The 22340-nt window shown below is 45.3% G+C and overlaps 1 protein-coding gene across 1 annotated transcript; it reads left to right on the forward strand.

The window, feature by feature from the left end:
• Nucleotides 1–926: 926 nt before the first annotated feature.
• On the forward strand, nucleotides 927–1173 carry PtA15_18A340 (uncharacterized protein; the record flags this gene model as incomplete). The annotated part of the gene is made up of 2 exons (XM_053164871.1): nucleotides 927–1082; nucleotides 1159–1173. 2 exons carry the CDS (start codon nucleotides 927–929, stop codon nucleotides 1171–1173), a joined length of 171 nt encoding a protein of 56 aa, XP_053028837.1.
• Between the last annotated feature and the right edge of the window lie 21167 nt (nucleotides 1174–22340).

The raw sequence follows: 22340 nt of genomic DNA on the forward strand, positions 1-22340 counted from the left end.
TAAAGCCCACACAAAGGGCTTTCAAGTGCCAACCTGCTTCTTGCCCTCATCACACGTACTATTTGTCCGCGTCGTTATCAAATGCCCCCCCATCAAGCCTAAGCCTTTTCTTGCAAATAGTCCTCAAATCTCCCACTCCTCCACCTCTCAATCCCAATCACTACCTCTCAAAATGGATGCGTCCTCCATCCCCAGAAGCCCCTCCCAGACTGAGACAGAAGAATCCTCGACGACTCCACCCCCAAGTAAGCCGGATATACATCTCATGCCTACTACCGTGCAACCTGTTAAAACAAACTTCATTGCTATAGCGGCACAGCAAGCTGCCGCAAACATCAACAGAAACCCGCTACCTGCACCATCTTTCACAGAGTTTGTCCTGAACGCGCGGCTTCCAGCGGCCGCTCCCTCACTCAATCCCAAGGAACGCATCTGGTCAACCAAAATTCAAGAAATAACACCAGACAAATTTGCCCGATCAATCGCGGCTGCCACCCGCTCCGCTGAAGAAATCCTTGCTCTCAGGCTCCCACACAGCTGCAAACAAGTGGCCAAGCAGCTAGCAAGTTCCCTCACAAACACTAAACGCAGTGAGCCCAAGTTTCACCCCCTGACACCCTGCAAACTGCCATTTTTTGTTTTGATGCTGGAGTAACACACTAACACATTGGTGTTCCCACAAGAATGGGAAGAAACAGGTGTTGTTCCAGTTGAAGAAGAAATCAAAGTTGTCAAACTAACCCAACAAATTCCTGCGGCCTCCACCCACCAGTCAACCTTGCGCAAGCCGCCCCGCAAACGGTCCAAGAAGAAATCAACAGTCAAGCCCGTGAACCTGCTCAGTAACACTCCAGATCCCTCCACCAGCACGGCAGCGCCAACCAATCAGCCTCCTGTTCCAAACGATCTTGTTGGGCCTCTTCCCCATGACTCCACTGCCCGACCCCCATCGCCATCACCCAGTTGGGCTACTGCCGCTCCCAAATGGAAACACGAGCAATCCCAGCACCAGGAGAACGCCTGAGACCGGCGTCACTGACCTCCAGGAACCTTCCCAAGGCACTTTTGCCCCTGGCGGCGAGGTAGATCTTCCAGCTGACTCAGGCGCGCACCCTACTGAAGATCAGGCTGAACTTGCTGCCGCAACATCCGCTTCAGCTTCTGTCAGCTTAGCTAATTCCACTCCGGTAACAAATCCCACTCCACCAGGTGGCCCCACATCACTCAGACCTTCCAACACTCCTCAATCAAATCATTTGCCGCCCGAAGCCCCCAAAGAAGGCCAAAACACCTCCAACACAAATGCCACGGGCAACCAGCCGCCCGATCTCAACGCCGGCCATCCTTGTCCACTCACAATCATCGAGTCTGAAAAGATTTGCAAACAGGTGGTTGAAATTCACCACACTTTCAACGGTTCCAAACCGTTGTGGGCAAAGTATCAGTCCACCTGGAATTCACTCGGCCCTTTGATTGCCAGTTGTGCACGATTTATTCACAATCCACCTCCCAAACTGTCCATCTTCTATCTGCAACGGACAGCCTGCTCTCACACATCGTGGATGGACACCATCACCTCGCTTGGTGAGTGTCTGGTCTGATCAGTCATCATTCCCATTCCAACTGACTGACCATATCCCTTTGATCAGCCAACAAGTTCCTCTCTCACTCTCAGAACAAGCAATGGTACTGCCCAGACATCCTCAATTTCCCACTCTTGTTGAGCTTTGGCAACAAGGAGAAGGAGAACCCTCTGCAATCGGAATTTTTCATACCAACTGTTAACAAATCCCAACACTCAGAGTCAACTATTGTCCAATGCTTATTCCGTCTGCTGCACCCCCCCCCCCCCCCCCCCCCCCCCGTGCACACGCACATTGAATGGGCTAAAATCATTGCGGCCTCTGTTGAAATAATGGCGGACCACCTCTTCAAACCGCCTCCACTCAGCTCCAGCCTCTCTGATGATCATCTCGGGCAAGGTGTTGAAGCCCTCGGTTACCTTGACGCCCTCAGGAGCTCATTATCTAGCTTTGACCCCCCAATGGACACCAACCTCCCAGCAATTGCATTCTGTCAATGTCCTACATGAATTCCGCAATGTTATCATCAATTTCCTGATGGCCTATCTCATCTTTCAGACTCATCACCTCAGCAAGTCGCCTATGACAACAGCCCACAAGAAGGCAGCCAGCCGTGCCAATTGAACCTCTACCAACCCAACAGCGACCGAGTCTCAGGTCCAGCACTCATCATCAGACTTAGCCAATGCCCCAGCAGCAGCTTCTCAACACCTTCAAAAATACCAATGAAAGCAAAACTTCCAGCCGCTTGTCCATTTTGTCCTTGCCAGAGTACGGGGGCTATTCATTATCTCTTGAGACCACTGGATAAAGGGGATTTCAGGCTGCATGTTGTTTATGCAAGCTATTTCCATCATCAAGAGGCACTCAACAACAACACACATCCCCGAGGAGCTGATATGGAAATCACTTTCTGCTTACCTAGTCCGAGTTATGACACCCATCTTCCAGTCTCCTGACCAAATCTGCCCGTTGGCCAACATCAAAGTCCCAACCAGAATTGAGATTGCAGAGGCAATAACTACCGATTTCCTTGCACATTGGCCAGTCTGAACCCCACATCACTGTTTTTTATTCCGAATGAACAAAATCAAATTACCAGTACTTCTTCTTCATAGCCATAAGATCAGTACAGAACTTGTAACCTAGCTACTACCCAAATCCTTGACACATTACCCTATATCCCTTCCGCTCATACAAAGATGTGTACAGTTTGCTCAATCTTTCCAATGACACACAGTATTGCTATTTATTTTCTTTCTTGCGTGCCACTCACATTTGTTTAGCAGGGATACCATGAAGGGGTTGCATTTATTTTGTGATAAAACCTGGCACATACTAACTAGCTCAAGTAGCTGCAGTACCGGTCTCCCCAATGGGCTTTTAAAGCACATGGACCGGCGCACCACAGCTGCTGGCCGCTCCTCCTCCCCTGGGGTTAGACTTGGACTTCAAGCTTATCATCAGCTCATTGCTACCAGGCCAAGCCCACCTCAGCTTGGAATGTTTTTGTGCCGTTGGAGGCTGAAAATAGTAGCTACCTTTACCTGTAGGATCTGATACTGGCTGTGTAGTACCACACTGCCAAGTTCACACTGTTGGTACCCTTACGGCAAGGGTGTGAATTGTTGACGTCATTGAATTGAGACATTCCCACCCAGCCTCCAAGCTCCGCTCTAGTATTACTATCTATGAAGTATGATCATACTTCATCAAGTCTTGCAACTACATAGGCACCTCTGCGCGCCGGTTTTTAGTGGTGAATTGTGATGACCTTGTTGGACTGGTGAATTTTGCCTACATGATGTGTTCTGTGCTGGAGCCAGAGCACCTCTGCTCTTACCGTACGCCCAGCACATGTCCATGAGGTGGGAAAAAGGCTAGGGTCAGCCTAAATGCACTCCAAACTTTTACTTCATGCACTCCACATATTTGGCTTTGGGGAACCAGCACTCCAAAAAAGTTGGAGTGCCTTGATTTTTTACTCCCAAAACATGGAGTCCCCAGATGGGCAATCCATGTTTCTTGGAGTACACAACTGGGTACTCCAAAATTGACCAAAATAGGGGAGTGCAGCTAGATGCACTCCAAAAAAAATGGAGTGCAAGCCCAAGCACTCCACCTTTTCAGTGAAGGATTTTGGCTTTCACTCCAGCTAGCAAATACCAAATGGAGTGAATTGGGGTGCACTCCAAGTCTCCTTTTTTTTGCAGTGCCCACAGCAATCACACCTCTTGATAACAGGTCTGGATCGGTCATTGAGGGGACTCACACAACCGGTCATCCAGAGGACTCATACCTCTTGATGACCGGCGCAGACCGGTCATCAGTCACACGTCTCGATGACTGGTGTGTACCGGTCAACAAGGGGAGGTGCTACTCTTGATGACCGGTCTTTACCGGTCATTGAGGGGACTCCCACCTCTCGATGACCGGCGCGGACCGGTCATCAGTCACACCTCCCAATGACCGGCACAGACCGGTCATTGAGAGGACTCACACCTCTCGATGATTGGTCTGACCGGTCATCGAGAGGACTCACACCTCTCAATGACCGGTCACCACCGGTCATTGAGAGGACCCACACCTCTCAATGATCGGTCAGACTGGTGTAAGACTCAAAAGTGTTCCTGAGAACCTTTTGCTGAATGGAGAAGGGGATGATGGAGGTGCAAACTTTGCCCTTCTATACTACCAGATAACAAGACCCACCAAGGTAAGCTTGGCAAGTTTTAATGAATTGATAGGATTGGTTGGTTCAGATGAGCTTGTTGATGACACTGAATAATTTGTTGATATTGTTATTGTAAGGGTTGTTATGTATGTAGGTTGTTAAGTATATGTAAGACTGTAAATGTAAATGTTGGGGTGACTGTAATTGGTGAGTAATGAACTGCCCCCCCCACAACTGAGGGGGGGAGAGAGCTCCTTATATAGACAAATGTGAGGGAATTTAGCTACAAGGAGGCCCTGTATGAGGGATTTTAGCTGCAGGGAAACTGAATGAGTGACTATGATTGGTCAGAACATGAGGGATTCAATGTGGTACTACTATGATGTCACCTGCAGCTGTCAGTTGTGAAAATCCACTAATTTAGAATGTATGTACATACTATGCACTGTAAATAAATATGTGTAGCTGTCCTGCAGCTGGGTTGTGTATGTAAACGTGAGTTTGGAATAGGAGGTGAGGTGTATATGTAGCTTGGAATGTAACTTTTAGTCCTGTAGAGTCCCGTCCTTGCGCCAAAGTCCGTGATTTCTGATGAATGTTATGTAAAGAAAAGAAAACAGAGAATTTTTATTTATTTTTGATGTAGTGGAACCTTTCCGTCTACCACATTGGTCATTGAGGGGACTCACACCTTTTGATGACTGCTCATCACCGGTCATCGAGGTGAGTCACATTTCTTGATGACTGGTCAGACCAGTCATCAAGGGTAATAACACCTCTTGATGAGCGGTGTGTACCAGTCATCAAGGGGAGGTGCTACTCTCGATGACCGGTCATTGAGAGGAAATGTTACTCCCATTGATGAATGGCACAGACCGGTCATTGAGAGATGTGACTCACCTCAATGACCGGTCATCACCGGTCATCAAGTGTTATTACCCTTGATGACCGGTCTGACCGGTCATTGAGTGGTGTGAGCTGGTGTGAGCCCTCTCAATGACCGACCGGTCATTGGGAGCATCAAGAGGTGTGAGTCCCTTCAAAGACCGGTCTGTGCCGGTCACCAAGGGGAGCAGCACCTCCTCTCGATGACCGGTCAGACCAACCGGTCATTGAGAGTAGCACCTCCCCTCAATGACTGGTACACACCGGTCATCCAGAGGAGGTGTTATTCCCCTCAATGACCGGTCTGACCGGTCATCAAGAGGTGTTATTACCCTCAATGACCGGTCTGACCGGTCATCAAGAGATGTGACTCACCTTGATGACCGGTGATGACCGGTCATCAAGAGGAGGTGTTATTAGCCTCAATGACCGGTGTGACCGATCATTGAGGTGTGAGTACCCTTGATGACCATTCTGTGCCAGTCATCGGGAGGTGTGACCGGTCCGCGCCGGTCATCGAGAGGTGTGAGTTTGCTCGGTGACCGGCACAGACCGTTCATCAAGAGGAGATGTTACTCCCCTCAATTACCGGCACAGACTGGTCATCAAGAGGTGTGATTTCTGTGATTTCCCTCAATGACCGGCGGTCCGGTACAGACTGGTCATTGAGAGGAGATGTTAATCCGCTCAATGCCGGTCTGTACCGGTCATGGATATCAGGAGGAATCAGGATCAAGTGGGGTGTGTTTGTACATAGCCCAGTTGAATTTGTAGGCACTTCAGCTCTAGCTGGAGTGCACAGTACTGCACTCCCCTTTTGAGGAGGAGAAATATCAGGAATGGAGTGCTGGGGGAATGCACTCCAATCTGATGGAGTGAGACTCATGGGCACTCATTACAATTCCTGGCCACTGGAGTTCTTTTTGGTGCACTCCAAAGAGTCTTGAGTCCCCGGTTCTGCACTCCAATTGACTTGGAGTACTCTAGTCTGTACTCCAACAATCATTGGAGTGCACACTCCATACACTCACTTTTGGAGTGCTTTTGGGATTTTCTTGGAGTGCATTTAGGCTGACCCAAAGGCTATCGTGGAACAGCCAGCTGACACAGCTGCATACCGGTGGGGCCAAGGTATCTCTCCACCTTTATTCATGCTGAAATAAATTATGAGTGCAGGTAGGCAAGGATCAACTCCTCCCCTAATGCTGCACGTCTTCTTTGCTGCGCATGTCTTGCTAAATGCTCCGTAAGGGAGAGATGTGTGTTTGTTGTGTTGTTGCAGTTTGTCTTGCTAGATTGACGGGAGCTGGTTTTACGCTTTACCGTTGGGTAATAGGTTAAGAAGGCATCAGAATTGTCAGTTGGGAAAACACTGGGGAATTCCAAGCTTTTGGAGTTTTAAGGGTAACGGAAGCGTCAATCTGTATCCCAATTAGTGTAACAGATCAAGGTAGAGTCGCCTCTCCCAGCAGGTTCACTTCTTGACCCCCCCCCCCCTCTCAGGGCAAAGAGAACAAGCGCGCGTAAAAAACCCGGCTGCCTGCAGGTGACTGGACTGCAAGAAAATTGTATTGGGGTACGGAGGATTGAGGTTTTGCCCTGCAAGGGTGGTAGCCTGGCTCGCACCGTGACTACAGTGCGTGTGATGATTCCTTCACGCCCGCAGTCTGGAATTTCCCTTTGAGGGACATGGAAGATCATTGAGATAGATGTCCACAACAATGAACGGCCGTTCATGGAGGTGGACATACATTGCACAGCTCGGCCATTGTTGCGTCAGCCAAGCTACGACCCGTTCTCCCAAAGAGCGCCCCATGATCAAAATATTTGGCTTGATTGGCAGTCCCAACCAAGCTCCAGTGGGAGTAGGAGAACAAAGGTTTTCTGCTTGTGATGTGGGTAAAAGGCAACACAACCAAAGCACAGTGCAGCCTCACTTTGGGCTTGCGTGCGGAGAATTTGAACCAGGCCAGGTGACGTGCAGGGGCCAATCCCAAGCGCTGTGCCTTTGTTTGTTGGTTCAAAGGTTCAAAGGCACCATCAGAAAGGCTGGGCTCAGTGGCTCAGATGCCATGATGCTATGATAAGGTCTGGCCTATAAAGTCCTAGCATCTTCCCCGTCTCCCCCACCTGCCCAACTTCAACATAGCTCCTGGCCAAAGATCCCTCAGCATGATTGAAGTCGCCGGGAACATTCATCTCTCAAACACCTAACCGGGCAAAATATGTAGCATAGGGAATGAGATCCACATCACCACTTGTATCGCATCCAGCTACCAGCTCCCACTAGATGTTCCTATTTCTTCCTATCAAGAGTATTGAGTTGTCTTGAAGTCGTCATCAGAATTTGTTCCTCCGATTCTTCATGATTCCCGCACCCAGATCATGTTTAGCGGCCAACTTATCATTCAAACCAATTCCAGTCACCCGGTCATTCGCGTGGACCAATTCAAGTAGCAGGTTCACCAGGGACATTTCCCTCTTGCCCACAAATTCGAGAAAATCCATGCGTTTGGTACGGCTTACATTGTCAAGGTCCACATGAACCCAATTGTTGGCTGCTTTGAGGATATTGAGGTGGTTGATCAAGGGACGAATCTGGTCAGTTACCTCTCACCACTGCAAAACACAAAATGCTCAATGTTACCCTACTGTCCTCTCACGTTGGTGACAGGTGAGTGGGCTTAGATGCAAATCTGTAGTCCAGTCCAGGCCGTATCAAGCTTGCCGCAAAACATGCACAAGGCCATGAGGATCTCCAAAAGCTACAATGCGGAGATTCTGTTAGGTTTGGAGGTGTTGCACCACAAGCGTCCAATCCTGCAAGTGGTTTGCTTTTGGTTGGGGTAAGTGCTTAAGCTTGACAAAGAATGTATATCAATGTTCAATGTCCAACTAGATGTGTTTCTTGCAGGTTGAGCGTGCTTTCAAGCTGGATTGTTCTGAGAAGAGCGGCTACGGGTTAAGACGCAATCCGAAGAAACGTTTTGACCTCCATGTCCACAACTGGCAACCTGCGAACATCAGACAACAGAGGAAGAAGCGGGGGCACCGCAAGGATATCTAGGAAGGAATTCTAGGCTATGAGGAAGGGGAAGTCAGATGGGCACAGCACTTCTTTCCCCCACATGGGCTATAGAATTCCCATCTGTGTAGCCTCTTGGTCATGCTCTTCACCTGAAATCAAAACAATTCAATGTGAACACAATGCGTGAAAATTACAGTGTTGGACTATGCGCAAACTTGCTTTTGCACCTTCAGCACTAACTGGCCAGCAGACTACATCTTTAGCTTGCTGGCAACACATGGTGACATTTAAATCAGGCAGAAGTGCAAGCTTAGGTTAGGGGCAACAGGGGAAGTGACTAACCCTTGGTTCAACACCCCAAGCACGCAACCCAAAGTTTCTTCTGTCAAGAGAGACAGGAGACTGAGGTTTGCGCATGAAGGCTCAATCCCTGGCTGACTTGGATCATGATTTTCTGCTATGGCAAGCCAGCCCCTCTGGCTCAGCTTGGAGGTCTCAAAGGATTTGCCACAACAGCCCCCCCTGCCCACTCCAGCAGAAGTTGAGACATCCAAGACAGTCAGATTTGGATAGATGCCTGCTGTTAGGCAGTTACTAAATACCAAACATTGTGAATCACTCTTTTCCATGTGCCTCTGGCGTGGCACCTGCACATTGAACCAACCAATGCGGTTTTTCTAGGTGCAGCGCAAGCAAGCAGTTAGCTGAGGAACATAAAGCAACTTTCAATAGCTTGAGGACAAGGACCGGGGGTGGTATTTTTTTGCCATATTTCAAAAGATGCAGGCACACTACAACAAATTAACACCAGTAACCTCAGAGGCAAGAGGTATTGCCGGGAGGAGTGTTACTGGACATTTATCAATGTGGTGAAAAAAATCAACCTCCCAGCATCCTCAAAGCAGTGATAAAACAAAAACAACATGTGCAGGCAGAAAGATTTGCATGTCTATCTACACAGCATTTATGATGGAATCTGACAGATTCCACGGCTGAAATTGCTTCCCATTAAATCAACTAAATGAATGACCATGCCTACAGCAAATCCAAAGTTGAATATTTGGCAGAGGTTGATGATCTGTTAGATGTTTCTGAAGGAAGCTTGGTTGAATGAAGGTTGGGAAACGTGGTGATTTAGCCAACCATTCTTTTTGATGCACTTGGTATATATGATTTATAGGACTGGATACCTGAGCCACTTTTTATCTGGTGATGATTGACTGTGACACGGTGGAGCTTGGGGAATCATGGGTTTCAATTGGTCAGGTGATTTGAAAAAAAACTCTGCTAATTACATCACAATTGAAAACATTTTTGCCTGGACAGCATGCTGCAAGATGCCATGGAGAAAAGAGATGGGGTTTCTGTCACCCCCTCCCACTTCAGGTTTATGTGACAGAATAGCTGGATTGTACCACCTCAAAATGATAACCTGAAGGGAGATGTGCACATCTGCAGGTATGATGCACTTCTGGCTTCATCTGTTGAGGCTCCCTGGTCACAGTGAAGTTTACTCAGATTGACCTGCTCTGATGGACACATGACTTGCAGGATCCTCAGCTGAAACACCCACAGAAGGGGTTCAAGTTGCGTCACACTGGAGTTCATCCTTGGGTCAGGTGAAGATATGGACATTGCCATGAGGTTAGATTGCAGATGATATTAGCCTGAGTTGAACATAAAATCACATTGACACAAGCTTGAGTTGTTTATGTGTTGCGTGTGTTTACATGCTTGATATCCACCAGGGTTACTGAAAGAAGTTACGGTCTGGCACTCTCCAGAGGTTGCCACACTTTCTCCCCTGGTGATTAGGTCGAATTGGCAAAGAGACCGCGGCTTATCTAAATGACATCATGTTCTACACCCAAAAACACTACCAAGGTGGATGAATTTGCAATGTCGTATATTGATCATTTTTTTTCTTTTTTATTCCTGTTGATACGTTTGTCTGTTTTCCATGTCTCCTGAATACTCTTCTATAATCTCTCTCCTTCCAGCTGTGTTAGCTTCAAGCCGCAGGAATTTTTTTTTTTGATAAAATTCATGAATTTCTACATACACCATTCAATTCTTCCTGAAAATGCAAGTTTTAGGATTAATCCAGGGTAGCTGAGGGGTCTCAATTTTTTTTCTTTTTTGACATCAACAATTGATGTTATCAGAAGTCTCCAAATCTACTTTTTTTCAAAATGGAAAAACATTGACCCTGACCTTTCTCATGAAACCCTCCGGCACTCATTCTTAACTTGGTTGGTTGAACTTGCGGAAGATATTGCATATCATACTGGGAGTACTACATGCATAGAATGCCTTTTTGAAATTAGTTTACCATGGGTTAGCTTATTTTTGTCAGGTTCTTTTTTTTATCTACTTTTGTTATCAACCACAGATTGATGAGGAATATTTCCTCAGAAAATTTCATTGGGAAATTTTTCTGCTTATGAAACCCAGAAATATTATATTTGGGGTCACATCCCTTATGCAGCAGCTATAATCTGATCAGTTGCCAAATAGCACTACTTTGGTTGTTTCTTGGTGTTTCTGCAACTATATCTCATCCCAGCCTGGTAATTCTTCCAAAATATTGGTACCAAAATGTTTACAAGCACAAAAAGTTTCATAATGTACTTTTTCTGACCACAAAACCCCCAAATGTAGCACCTACAGTCTGATCAGTTTCCAAATATCACTACTTTGTAAGCTTCTTGGTTTTTCTGCCACTATATCTCATCCCAGCGTGGGAATTCTTCTGTCATATTGTAACAAAAATATTCACAAGCCTCAAAAGTTTCATTACGTACCTTTACTGACCACAAAACCCCCAAATGTAGCAGCTACAGTCTGATCAGTTTCCAAATATCACTACTTTGGTAGTTTCTGGGTGTTTCTGCCACTGTATCTCATCCCAGCGTGGGTATTCTTCTGCCATATGGTAACCAAAATGTTAACAAGCCCCCAAAGCTCCATTAAGTACCTTTTCTGACCACAAAACCCCCAAATGTAGCAGCTACAGTCTGATCAGTTTCCAAATATCACTACTTTGGTAGTTTCTGGGTGTTTCTGCCACTGTATCTCATCCCAGCGTGGGTATTCTTCTGCCATATGGTAACCAAAATGTTAACAAGCCCCCAAAGCTCCATTAAGTACCTTTTCTGACCACAAAACCCCCAAATGTAGCAGCTACAGTCTGATCAGTTTCCAAATATCACTACTTTGGTAGTTTCTGGGTGTTTCTGCCACTGTATCTCATCCCAGCGTGGGTATTCTTCTGCCATATGGTAACCAAAATGTTAACAAGCCCCCAAAGCTCCATTAAGTACCTTTTCTGACCACAAAACCCCCAAATGTAGCAGCTACAGTCTGATCAGTTTCCAAATATCACTACTTTGGTAGTTTCTGGGTGTTTCTGCCACTGTATCTCATCCCAGCGTGGGAATTCCTCTGCCATGTGATTACCAAAATGTTAACAAGCCCCCAAAGTTTTATTTTGTACCTTTGCTGACCACAAAACCCCCAAATGTAGCAGCTACAGTCTGATCAGTTTCCAAATATCACTACTTTGGTAGCTTCTGGGTGTTTCTGCCACTGTATCTCATCCCAGCGTGGGTATTCTTCTGCCATATGGTAACCAAAATGTTAACAAGCCCCCAAAGCTCCCTTAAGTACCTTTTCTAACCACAAAACCCCCGAATGTAGCAGCTACAGTCTGATCAGTTTCCAAATATCACTACTTTGGTATTTTCTGGGTGTTTCTGCCACTGTATCTCATCCCAGCGTGATAATTCCTCTGCCATGTGATTGCCAAGATGTTTACAAGCCCGCAAAATTTCATTTTGTACCTTTGCTGACCACAAAACCCCCAATTGTAGCAGCTACAGTCTGATCAGTTTCCAAATATCACTACTTTGGCAGTTTCTGGGTGTTTCTGCCACTTTATCTCATCCCAGCGTGGGTATTACTCTGCCATATGGTTACCAAAATGTTCAATAGCCCCCATAGTTTCATTGTGTACCTTTGCTGACCACAAAACCCCCAAATGTAGCAGCCACAGTCTGATCAGTTTCCAAATATCACTTCTTTGGCTGTTTCTGGGTGTTTCTGCCACTATATCTCATCCAGAGTGGGTATTCTTCTGCCATATGTTTACCAAAATGTTGAAAAATCCCCAGTTTCATTAGTTACCTTGGCTGACCACAAAACCCCCAAATGAAGCAGCTACAGTCTGATCAGTTTCCATATATCACTACTTTGGCAGTTTCTAAGTAGTGATATTTGGAAACTGATCAGATTGTTACATTTGGTGGTTTTGTGGTCAGCAAAGGTACATAATGAAACTTGGAGGCCTGTGAACATTTTGGAAACCATATGGCAGAACAATACCCACGCTGGGATGAGATACAGTGGCAGGAACACCCACTCCCAGAAACTGCCATAGTAGTGATATCTGGAAACTGATCAGACTGTAGCTGCTACATTTGGGGGTTTTGTGGTGAACAAAGGTACGTAATGAAATTTTGGACGCTTGTAAACATTTTGGTAACCATATGGCAGAAGAATTCCCACACTGGGATGAGATATAGTGGCAGAAACACCCAGAAACAGCCAAAGAAGTGATATTTGGAAACTGATCAGACTGTGGCTGCTACATGTGGGGGTTTTGTGGTCAGTAAAGGAACATAGTGGAACTTTGAGGGCTTGTCAACATTTTTGTAGCCATATGGCAGAAGGATACTCACGGTGGGATAAGATATAGTTGCAGAAACACCCAAAAACTGCCAAAGTAGTGAAATTTGGAAACTGATCAGACTGTAGCTGCTACACTTGGGGGTTTTGTGGTGAACAAAGGTACGTAATGAAATTTTTAACGCTTCTTAACATTTTGGTATCCATATGGCAGAAGAATACCCACGCTGGGATGAGACATAGTGGCAGAAACACCCGGAAACTACCAAAGTAGTGATATTTGGAAACTGATCAGACTGTAGTTGCTACATTTGGGAGTTTTGTGGTGCAAAAGAAGGTACGTTGTGAAATTTTGGAAGCTTGTCAACATTTTAATAACCATATGGCAGAAGAATACCCACGCTGGGATGAGATACAGTGGCAGAAACACCCAGAAACTGCCAAAATAGTGATATTTTGAAACTGATCAAACTGTTGCTGCTACATTTGGTGGTTTTGCGGTCAGCAAAGGTACATAATGAAACTTGGAGGCCTGTGAACATTTTGGAAACCATATGGCAGAAAAATACCCACGCTGGGATGAGATACAGTGGCAGAAACACCCACTCCCAGAAACTGCCATAGTAGTGATATCTGGAAACTGATCAGACTGTAGCTGCTACATTTGGGGGTTTTGTGGTGAACAAAGGTACGTAATGAAATTTTGGACGCTTGTAAACATTTTGGTAACCATATGGCAGAAGAATACCCACGCTGGGATGAGATATAGTGGCAGAAACACCCAGAAACTAACAAAGTCGTGATATTTGAAAACTGATCAGACTGTAGCTGCTACATTTGGGGGTTTTGTGGTCAGTAAAGGTACATAATGGAAATTTTGCCGCTTTTAAACATTTTGGTAACACTCTGGCAGAAGAATTCCCACTCTGGGATGAGATATAGTGACAGAAACACCCAGAAACTACTAAAGTAGTGATATTAGGAAACTGATCAGACTGTAAATGCTACATGTGGGGGTTTTGTGGTCAGTAAAGGAACATAGTGGAACTTTGAGGGCTTGTCAACATTTTGGTAACCATATGGCAGAAGAATTCCCACGCTGGGAAGAGATATAGTGGCAGAAACACCCAGAAACTGCCAAAGTAGTGATATTTGGAAACTGATCAGACTGTAGCTGCTAAATTTGGGGGTTTTGTGGTCAGTAAAGGTACATAATGAAATTTTTGAGGCTTGTGAATATTTTTGTTACAATATGACAGAAGAATTCCCACTCTGGGATGAGATATAGTGGCAGAAAAACCAAGAAGCTACCAAAGTAGTGATATCCGGAAAATGATCAGACTGTAGGTGCTACATTTGGGGGCACCTGTGGTCAGCAAAAATACATTATGAAACTTTGTGTGCTTGTCAACATTTTGGTAACAATATTTTGGAAGAATTACCAGGCTGGGATGAGATATTGTTGCAGAAACACCAAGAAACAACCAAAGTAGTGCTATTTGGCAACTGATCAGATTATAGCTGCTGCATAAGGGATGTGACCCCAAAAACAATATTTCTGGGTTTCATATGCAGAAAAATTTCCCAATGAAATCTTCTGAGGAAATATTCCTCATCAATCTGTGATCAATAACAAAAGTAGATAAAAAACTGATAAAAATATGCTAAACCATGGTAAACTAATTTCAAAAAGGCCTTCTATGCATGTAGTCCTCCCAGTATGATATGCAATATCTTCAGGAAGTTCAACCAACCAAGAATGAGTGCAGGATGGTATCATGAGAAAGGTCAGGGGCCATTTTTTTCCCCTTTTTGAAAAAAAGTAGATTTGGAGACTTCTGATAACATCAATTGTTGATGTAAACAAAAGAAAAAAAAAATTTGAGACCCCTCAGCTACCCTGGATTAATCCTAAAACTTGCATTTTCAGGAAGAATTGAATGGTGTATGTAGCAATTCATGAATTTTATCAAGGGGCTTACTAAATGTACCCGGTTTTTCCGCGTTTGTACCTGGTTTTTGCGTACCCCCTTTTCCGCATGCGTACCCGGTTTTTTTCCACTCATTTCTACGCAAAGCAAATAATATCAAAATTCATCTAAAATGATGAACATAATTATCATGCAATCAGAATTTCAAAAAACTCAATTTCCAAATGATTAATTAATTTGTACCCAGTTTTTTGCATACATGCTTTTTTTGGGGTGAATACTAAGGGTATAGCTTTTTTGTTACATGCCCCAGCCGCACAAAAACCTCAGGACACTTATAATTGTGGATATTCTACATCCCCTGAAATTTTTTGGATTTTCAGGGAGTGGGCGGTGGGCTTAGTAGGAAAATTCCCGCTAACTGAATAACATTTTTGTTACAATTCCAAACAAGCTAAAAATTTCAGGAATATTTAAAATCTGTATAATCTCTGTGTCCTGAAATTTTCAGCAATGGTGTGGCATAAAAACATGAAATATAAGGGGTGTGCGGCAGTCTTGAGGGGAAAAATCCGGCTAATTGAATAGCTTTTTTGTTACATATCACAGCAGCCCAAAAGCTCGAGTAAACTTTCAAATATGCATCTTTTCCTTGACCTTGAATTTTTAGCAATGTTGTGGCATCAGAACATGAGTTATATGGGGTGCGCAGTAGTAGGTATTATGACTACTGCGCATCCCTTATATCTCAGGTTATGATGCCACAACATTTCTAAAAATGTCAGGTCACAGAGGATATTCATATTTGAAATTTAAATCAAGTTTTTAGACTGCTGTGATATGTAACAAAAAAGCTATTCAATTAGCTGGATTTTTCCCCTTAAGACTGCCGCACACCCCTTATATCTCATGTTTTTATGCCACCCCATTGCTAAAAATTTCAGGACATGGAGAATATACAGATTTTAAATATTCCTGAAATTTTTAGCTTTTTTGGAAATGTAACAAAAAAGTTATCCAGTTAGCGGGAAATTTCCTACTAAGCCCACCGCGCACTCCCTGAAAATCCTAAAAATTTCAGGGAATGTAGAATATTCACAATCATAAGTGCCCTGAAATTATTTGGCGGCTGGGGCATGTAACAAAAAAGTTATTCCCCAAGTATATAACCCAGAAAAGGGGGTATGCAAAAAAAATAATTAATTAATTTTAATTGGTTTTTTTGGTATTCTGATTGCATGACAATTTTGTTCATCATTTTTGACCAATTTTGATATTACTTGCGTCGCATAGAAATGAGTAGAAAAAAACCGGGTACGCACGCGGAAAAGGGGGTACGCAAAAACCGGGTACAAACGCGGAAAGACCCGGGTACGTTTAGTAACCCCCTTTATCAAAAAAAAAAAAAAAAGATTCCTGCGGCTTGAAGCTAACACAGGGGGAAGGAGAGAGATTATAGAAGAGTATTCGGGAGACATGGAAAACAGACAAAGGTATCAACAGGAATAAAAAAAAAAAATGATCAATATACAACATTGCAAATTCATCCATCTTGATAGTGAAAGGATCCAACCACAAAGCAGCGGTTAGTGGTATACTAGACATACTGAGCAAGCACAATCTATGGCTAAAACCCAAAAAATGCGAGTTCTTGAGAGGAGAAGTCAAATATCTAGGCCTACTTATATCTTGCAACAGGTTGAGGATGGACCCGACAAAGGTCAAGGCTGTGACGGAGTGGCCGGTGCCCGTGAACGTGACCAAACTACAACGGTTCATTGGTTTTGCCAATTTTTACCGGCGCTTCATAGATCACTTCTCAGGAACAACAAGACCACTGCACGACCTAACCAAGCTGGGCACAAGATTTGTATGGGACAGGCGCTGTCAAGCCACGTTTGACGCATTGAAAATGGCTTTTACCACAGCCCCTATCTTGAAAATAGCCGACCCGTACCAACCATTTGTACTGGAGTGCGACTGCTCTGACTTTGCCCTTGGCGCGGTCCTGTCGCAAGCCTGTACCAAGGAAAATCTCCTTCATCTGGTCGCTTACCTATTGCGGTCTTTGATACAGGCAGAGCGGAATTACGAAATTTTTGACAAAGAGTTGTTGGCAATAGTGGTATCTTTCAAAGAATGGTGCCATTATCTAGAAGGCAACCCTAACAGACTGAAAGCTATTGTCTACACAGACCACCGCAACCTCAAAAATTTCATGACTATCAAAAACTGACTCGACGCCAGGCAAGATGGGCGGAGACATTAGGGTGCTTTGATTTTGACATTGTATTCCGTCCGGGGCAGCAGGCAGCAAAACCCAATGCGCTGTCCAGACGACCCAATTTGGCGCCGTCAAAGGCGGACAAGCTCAGTTTTGGACAGCTGCTACAACCGAACATATCACACCCAAGACGTTTGCGGAAGTGGCGGCGTTCAACACGTGGTTTGAGGACAAATCGGTGGAGTTAGAAGACGCAGGACATTGGTTCGAGGGGGATGTTATGGGACTTGGAGAAAAAACGGCGGACAACAAGAGGGACGCACCAGAGATTCTGACAGATATTGAGCTGATAAGTGATATCCGTGACGCAACGCGCGCTGACGCTTGACTGACTGGACTTGTCAACAGACAACAGAGCAAAGATCAACCTGGCGGTCAAAAATTTGTGTTAAGGGACGGTGTGGTGTACAGGGGGGGAGTGATTCAGGTACCAGCAAACAACAAGCTCAAGAAAGCAATCCTACAAAGTTGTCACAAATGTCGCCTAGCGGGCCAACCCGGAAGATCAAAGACACTGGCTCTAGTACGCCAATGCTTTGATTGGCCGGGGATCAAGAAATTTGTCCACCAGTACGTGGACGGATGTGGGTCTTGTCAAAGAGTTAAGTCTTTGACCCAGAAGCCCTTTGGGACACTAGAAACCCTCCCCATACACTACCAAGATGTCTGAATTTGCGATGTTGTATATTGATCAATATAGCGTATATTGATCAATTTTTTTTATTCCGCTTGATAACTTTGTCTGTGTTCCATGTCTCCTTAATACTCTTCCATAATCTCTCTCCTTCCCCCTGGGCTAGCTTCAAGCCACAGGAATCTTTTTTTTTTTGCCTGATAACATTCGTAAATTTCTACATACACCATTCAATTCTTCATGAAAAAAAGACATTGCAAGTTTTAGGATTAGTCCAGGATGGCTGAGGGGTCTCAATTTTTTTTTTCTTTTTTTTTACTTCAACAGTTGATGTTATCAGAAGTCTCCAAATCTACTTTTGTTCAAAAAAGGAAGAAATTGACCCCTGACCTGTCTCATGATACCATCCTGCACACATTGTTAATTTGGTTGGTTTAACTTCCTCAAGATATTCCACATCATACTTGAAGTGCTACATTCATGGAAGGCCTTTTTGAAATTAGTTTACAAATTACCATGGTTTAGCATATTTGTGTCAGGTTCCCTTTTTTATTTACTTTTTGTCAACCACGGATTAATGAGGAATATTTCCACAGAAAATTTCATTGGACAATTGTTCTGCATAGAAAACCCAGAAATATTGTGTTTGGGGTCACATCCATTATGCAGCAGCTACAATCTAATCAGTTGCCAAATATCAATACTGTAGTAGTTTCTTGGTGCTTCTGCCACTATATCTCATCCCAGTGTGGGAATTCTTCCAAGATATTGTTTCACAAATGTTGAAAAGCGCCCAACGTTTCATTATGTACCTTTTTGTGTACCTTTAATGACCACAAAACCCCCAAATGTAGTAGCTACAGTCTGATCGGTTCCCAAATATCACTACTTTGGTAGTTTCTTGGTGTTTCTGCCACTATATCTCATCCCAGCGTGAGAATCCTTCTGCCATATGGTTGCCAAAATGTTAAGAGGCCCCCAAAGATTCATTATGTACCGTTACTGACCACAAAACCCCCAAATGTAGCAGCTACAGTCTGATCAGTTCCCAAATATTACTACTTTGGTAGTTTCTTGGTGTTTCTGCCACTATATCTCATCACAGCGTGGGAATCCTTCTGACATATCGTTAAAACAATGTTTAGGGGCCCCCAAAGCTGCAATATGTACCTTTAATCACCACAAAACCCCCAAATGTAGAAGCTACAGTCTGATCAGTTCCCAAATATCACCACTTTGGTAGTTTCTTGGTGTTTCTGCCACTATATCTCATCTGAGCATGGGAAATCTTCTGCCATGTAGTTAGCAAAATGTACACAAGCCCCCAAACTTTCATTATGTACCTTTACTTCCCACAAAACCCCCAAATGTAGAAGCTGCAGTCTGATCAGTTCCCAAACATCACTACTTTGGTAGTTTCTTGGTGTTTAAGCCACTATATCTCATCTCAGCATGGGAATCCTTCTGCCATATGGTTACCAAAGTGTTTGGAGGTTCTCAAAGACTCATTATGTACCTTTAATCACCACAAAACCCCCAAATGTAGCAGCTACAGTCTGATCAGTTTCCAAATATCACTACTTTGGTAGTTTCTTGGTGTTTCTGCCACTATATCTCATCCCAGCCAGGGAATCCTTCTGCCTAATGGTTAGCAAGCTATTGACCGGCCCCCAAAGTTTCATTACGTACCCTTACTGACCACAAAACCTCCAAATGTAGCAGCTACAGTCTGGTTGGTTCCCGAATATCAACACTTTGGTAGTTTCTTGGTGTTTCTGCCACTATATCTCATCTCAGCGTGGAAATCCTTCCGCCATATGGTTACAAAAATGTCCATAGGCCACCAAAGTTTCATTATGTACCTTTACTGACCACAAAACCCCAAAATGTAGCAGCTACAGTCTGATCAGTTCCCAAATATCACCACTTTGGTAGTTTCTTGGTGTTTCTGCCACTATATCTCATCCCAGCGTGGGAATCCTTCTATGATATTGTTATCAAAAAGTTTACAGGCCCCCAAAGATTCATTTTGTATCTTTAATCACCACAAAACCCCCAAATGCAGAAGGTACAGTCTGATCAGTTCCCAAATATCAACACTTTGGTAGTTTCTTGGTGTTTCTGGCACTATATATCATTCCAGCGTGGGAATCCTTCTTCCATATCCAAGTTTATTAAAGCCTCTGAATCACAAAACAAACCTTCAAGGTTTTCCCCTACAAATCTCCAAAAATCACAAAAAGAAAATCAAGGGTTTCCCCTTTACAACTTGCATGAAAAAAACATGGAGGGTTTTCCCTCTTGAAATGCCAAAATCAACAAAAACCTGCAAACAGCCACCTAACATCAGCAAGCTGATGCACCATGGCCCACCGTCCATCCCTGTCTAGCAGGGTTAAAAAACAGTGAGAGGATGACCCCCAGCGCGCCGCATTGAAGGCATTATGCAAAGGGGGGCCAACGAGTTTAGCCCCTCAAACTGTGCAAGTTGAAAAGCAGAGGGGGTTGAGGATGAACCGCACGCTGGAAGTACAGCGGCAGAGGACGTCCTGGGGGACACAAACAAGCAAGCCAAACCTCTTTTTATAAACAATCTGGCACTACCTAGCACTCAACAGACTCCACCAGCGCACTTGACTGCCAAATCCGTCTAGCCTTGACAACTCCGCCACCGCCATGCACATCCGGTATCTCTGACCTGCATGGCGGTGCTTTGACTGGCTAGGCGTTGTCAACAAGACTGGAGTTTTTGCTGAGACCCTGGTCTCCCACCCATCTAATATACATACATACAATGAAGTCACCACCTCGCCATTTTACTTGCCAGGGGCGCGCGTGCTCACACCACAACCCTTGCCCCTCTTGCCGCTGTTCTGCCTCCCAGCCGTTCCCTCGCCAACCACCAGACATGCGAACCAGCTGCTACAGCCACCTCCATCCAAAACCAAAACCAACACCCAACAGACCAACAGCAGGGATCCAACCCTCACCCTGAATCAGACACACCATTGACCTGATCCCGCTCAATATCCCGCCCCCCGCTACTACACCCACACCCCTTAAATACCCGTATCCTGAAACACTCAACTGCACACAAGTCACCGGCAAAGGTGAGCCCCCCCCCCACACACACATACTCTCTCTCTCTCACAAACCACTACTGAAACAGCCTGTGGGTTTTTGCCCGTAGATTCTGGATTTTGAGATCAGTAATATGCCTTGCTCCTTGCAATCAACAGCGCCCTGGAACGGACAAATGTCAAGCAACAGAGTAATATCCGGACGCTGAAAGCCTGGCTGGCCGGGGCCGGGCCCCTCTGTCATCCAAGCAACGCCAGCGAATTGAGCAAGTCTGCCTTTGGCGGGACTGCTGCTGCTACTGCGGGGGGCGAGGAGGACAAGCCACTGGAGGGCCTATTTGCTCAGGACCCGCTCTTTTCTCACCTCATCCACGCCATCCAGCCCTCATCCACAACGCCTCCAATGCACTTGTCCCCCTAACCCCTCCGCACCCCTGCTTCATCCACCAAAAAACCAGCCTGGGCAAGCTGCACATAAAACCCCTTAATCCGCTTGCACCAACGGCCTCAACCTGCGCAAAATTGAACAGCATGCTGACCTCTTGATCTTTTCTGTATCAAACTTGTTAGCCAAAACAGCTGATCAAGCCATTAGAAGACCCAAACCGGGTATTCATCACCAAGATCCTCAACACCAACGCCCAGCTGAGCTCTTCCTGCTTCAACCCGCCCGCCAAGCCCCCCACGCCAACTTTCTCATGGGAGGTGCCCGGAGAGCGCAGCTCCTAAGGCCCCAATGTCCACACAGCCACAGGGACACACCCAGCGCTACCTGAGTCGGAGTTCTCCTGCAGCTAGAGTGATACTCTGGGAATTTCCCAGAGAGGCAATGATGCCATAGAACTTGCGCCAGAGAGAGGCGGCAAGTTCTAGAGCCAGGCTTGCAAAGCCTAGGTTTCTCCCTGGGAAAGCAGAGGCCTTCATAAGGAGGCCAACAAAGCAGCCGCTGGCAGCAGGAGTTTTCCCTGCTCCATCTCAGCTTTGTCGTACTTCTTTTCCCGGGAGAAACATTTTTCTTTTTTCACACCGCCCACCCACCCATCAAGACAGAGCCCAGGAGTGGGGCTTAGCGGCTCGTCCCCCACTCCCTGGACTCTCATTTGCTGTTTCTGCTTGGAAATTTGTCTTGAAACTGCCAGCCAGGATGAACCTGGCCACACTGGCAGCAAGAGACCACTTTCCCCTTTGACCCACACATGCCTAGGCGCATAGTGAGAAACGGGCTCCCCTCCCGGTGTGAGAAATAAGAGTGGTTAGCTGGTGTAGAATGTCCGCTGACTGCCTTCTTCAAGAATATTGAGGTGCGGGCTGTGTGATTGTCGGTAACTCGGCTCCGCACTGCTACTTTCCGCTAGCCTTCAGCGCTCCTTTACCAAGCCTGATCTATAGCGTAATAATCCGCAAGTGAATAAAGCTCCGCACTTTGTAAGCACCAGAATCCGCAGTAACTCTCTAATAAGAATAAGAACACAGACAATCTCCCAATAACTCTTGTACGTTCGTAGTTGTAAGTACAAAATGATGAGTGAAATCCGTAATCAATGATAGGATAAAG

The sequence above is a fragment of the Puccinia triticina genome, chromosome 18A (genome assembly GCF_026914185.1).
Source record: "Puccinia triticina chromosome 18A, complete sequence".
Lineage (NCBI taxonomy): Eukaryota > Fungi > Basidiomycota > Pucciniomycetes > Pucciniales > Pucciniaceae > Puccinia > Puccinia triticina.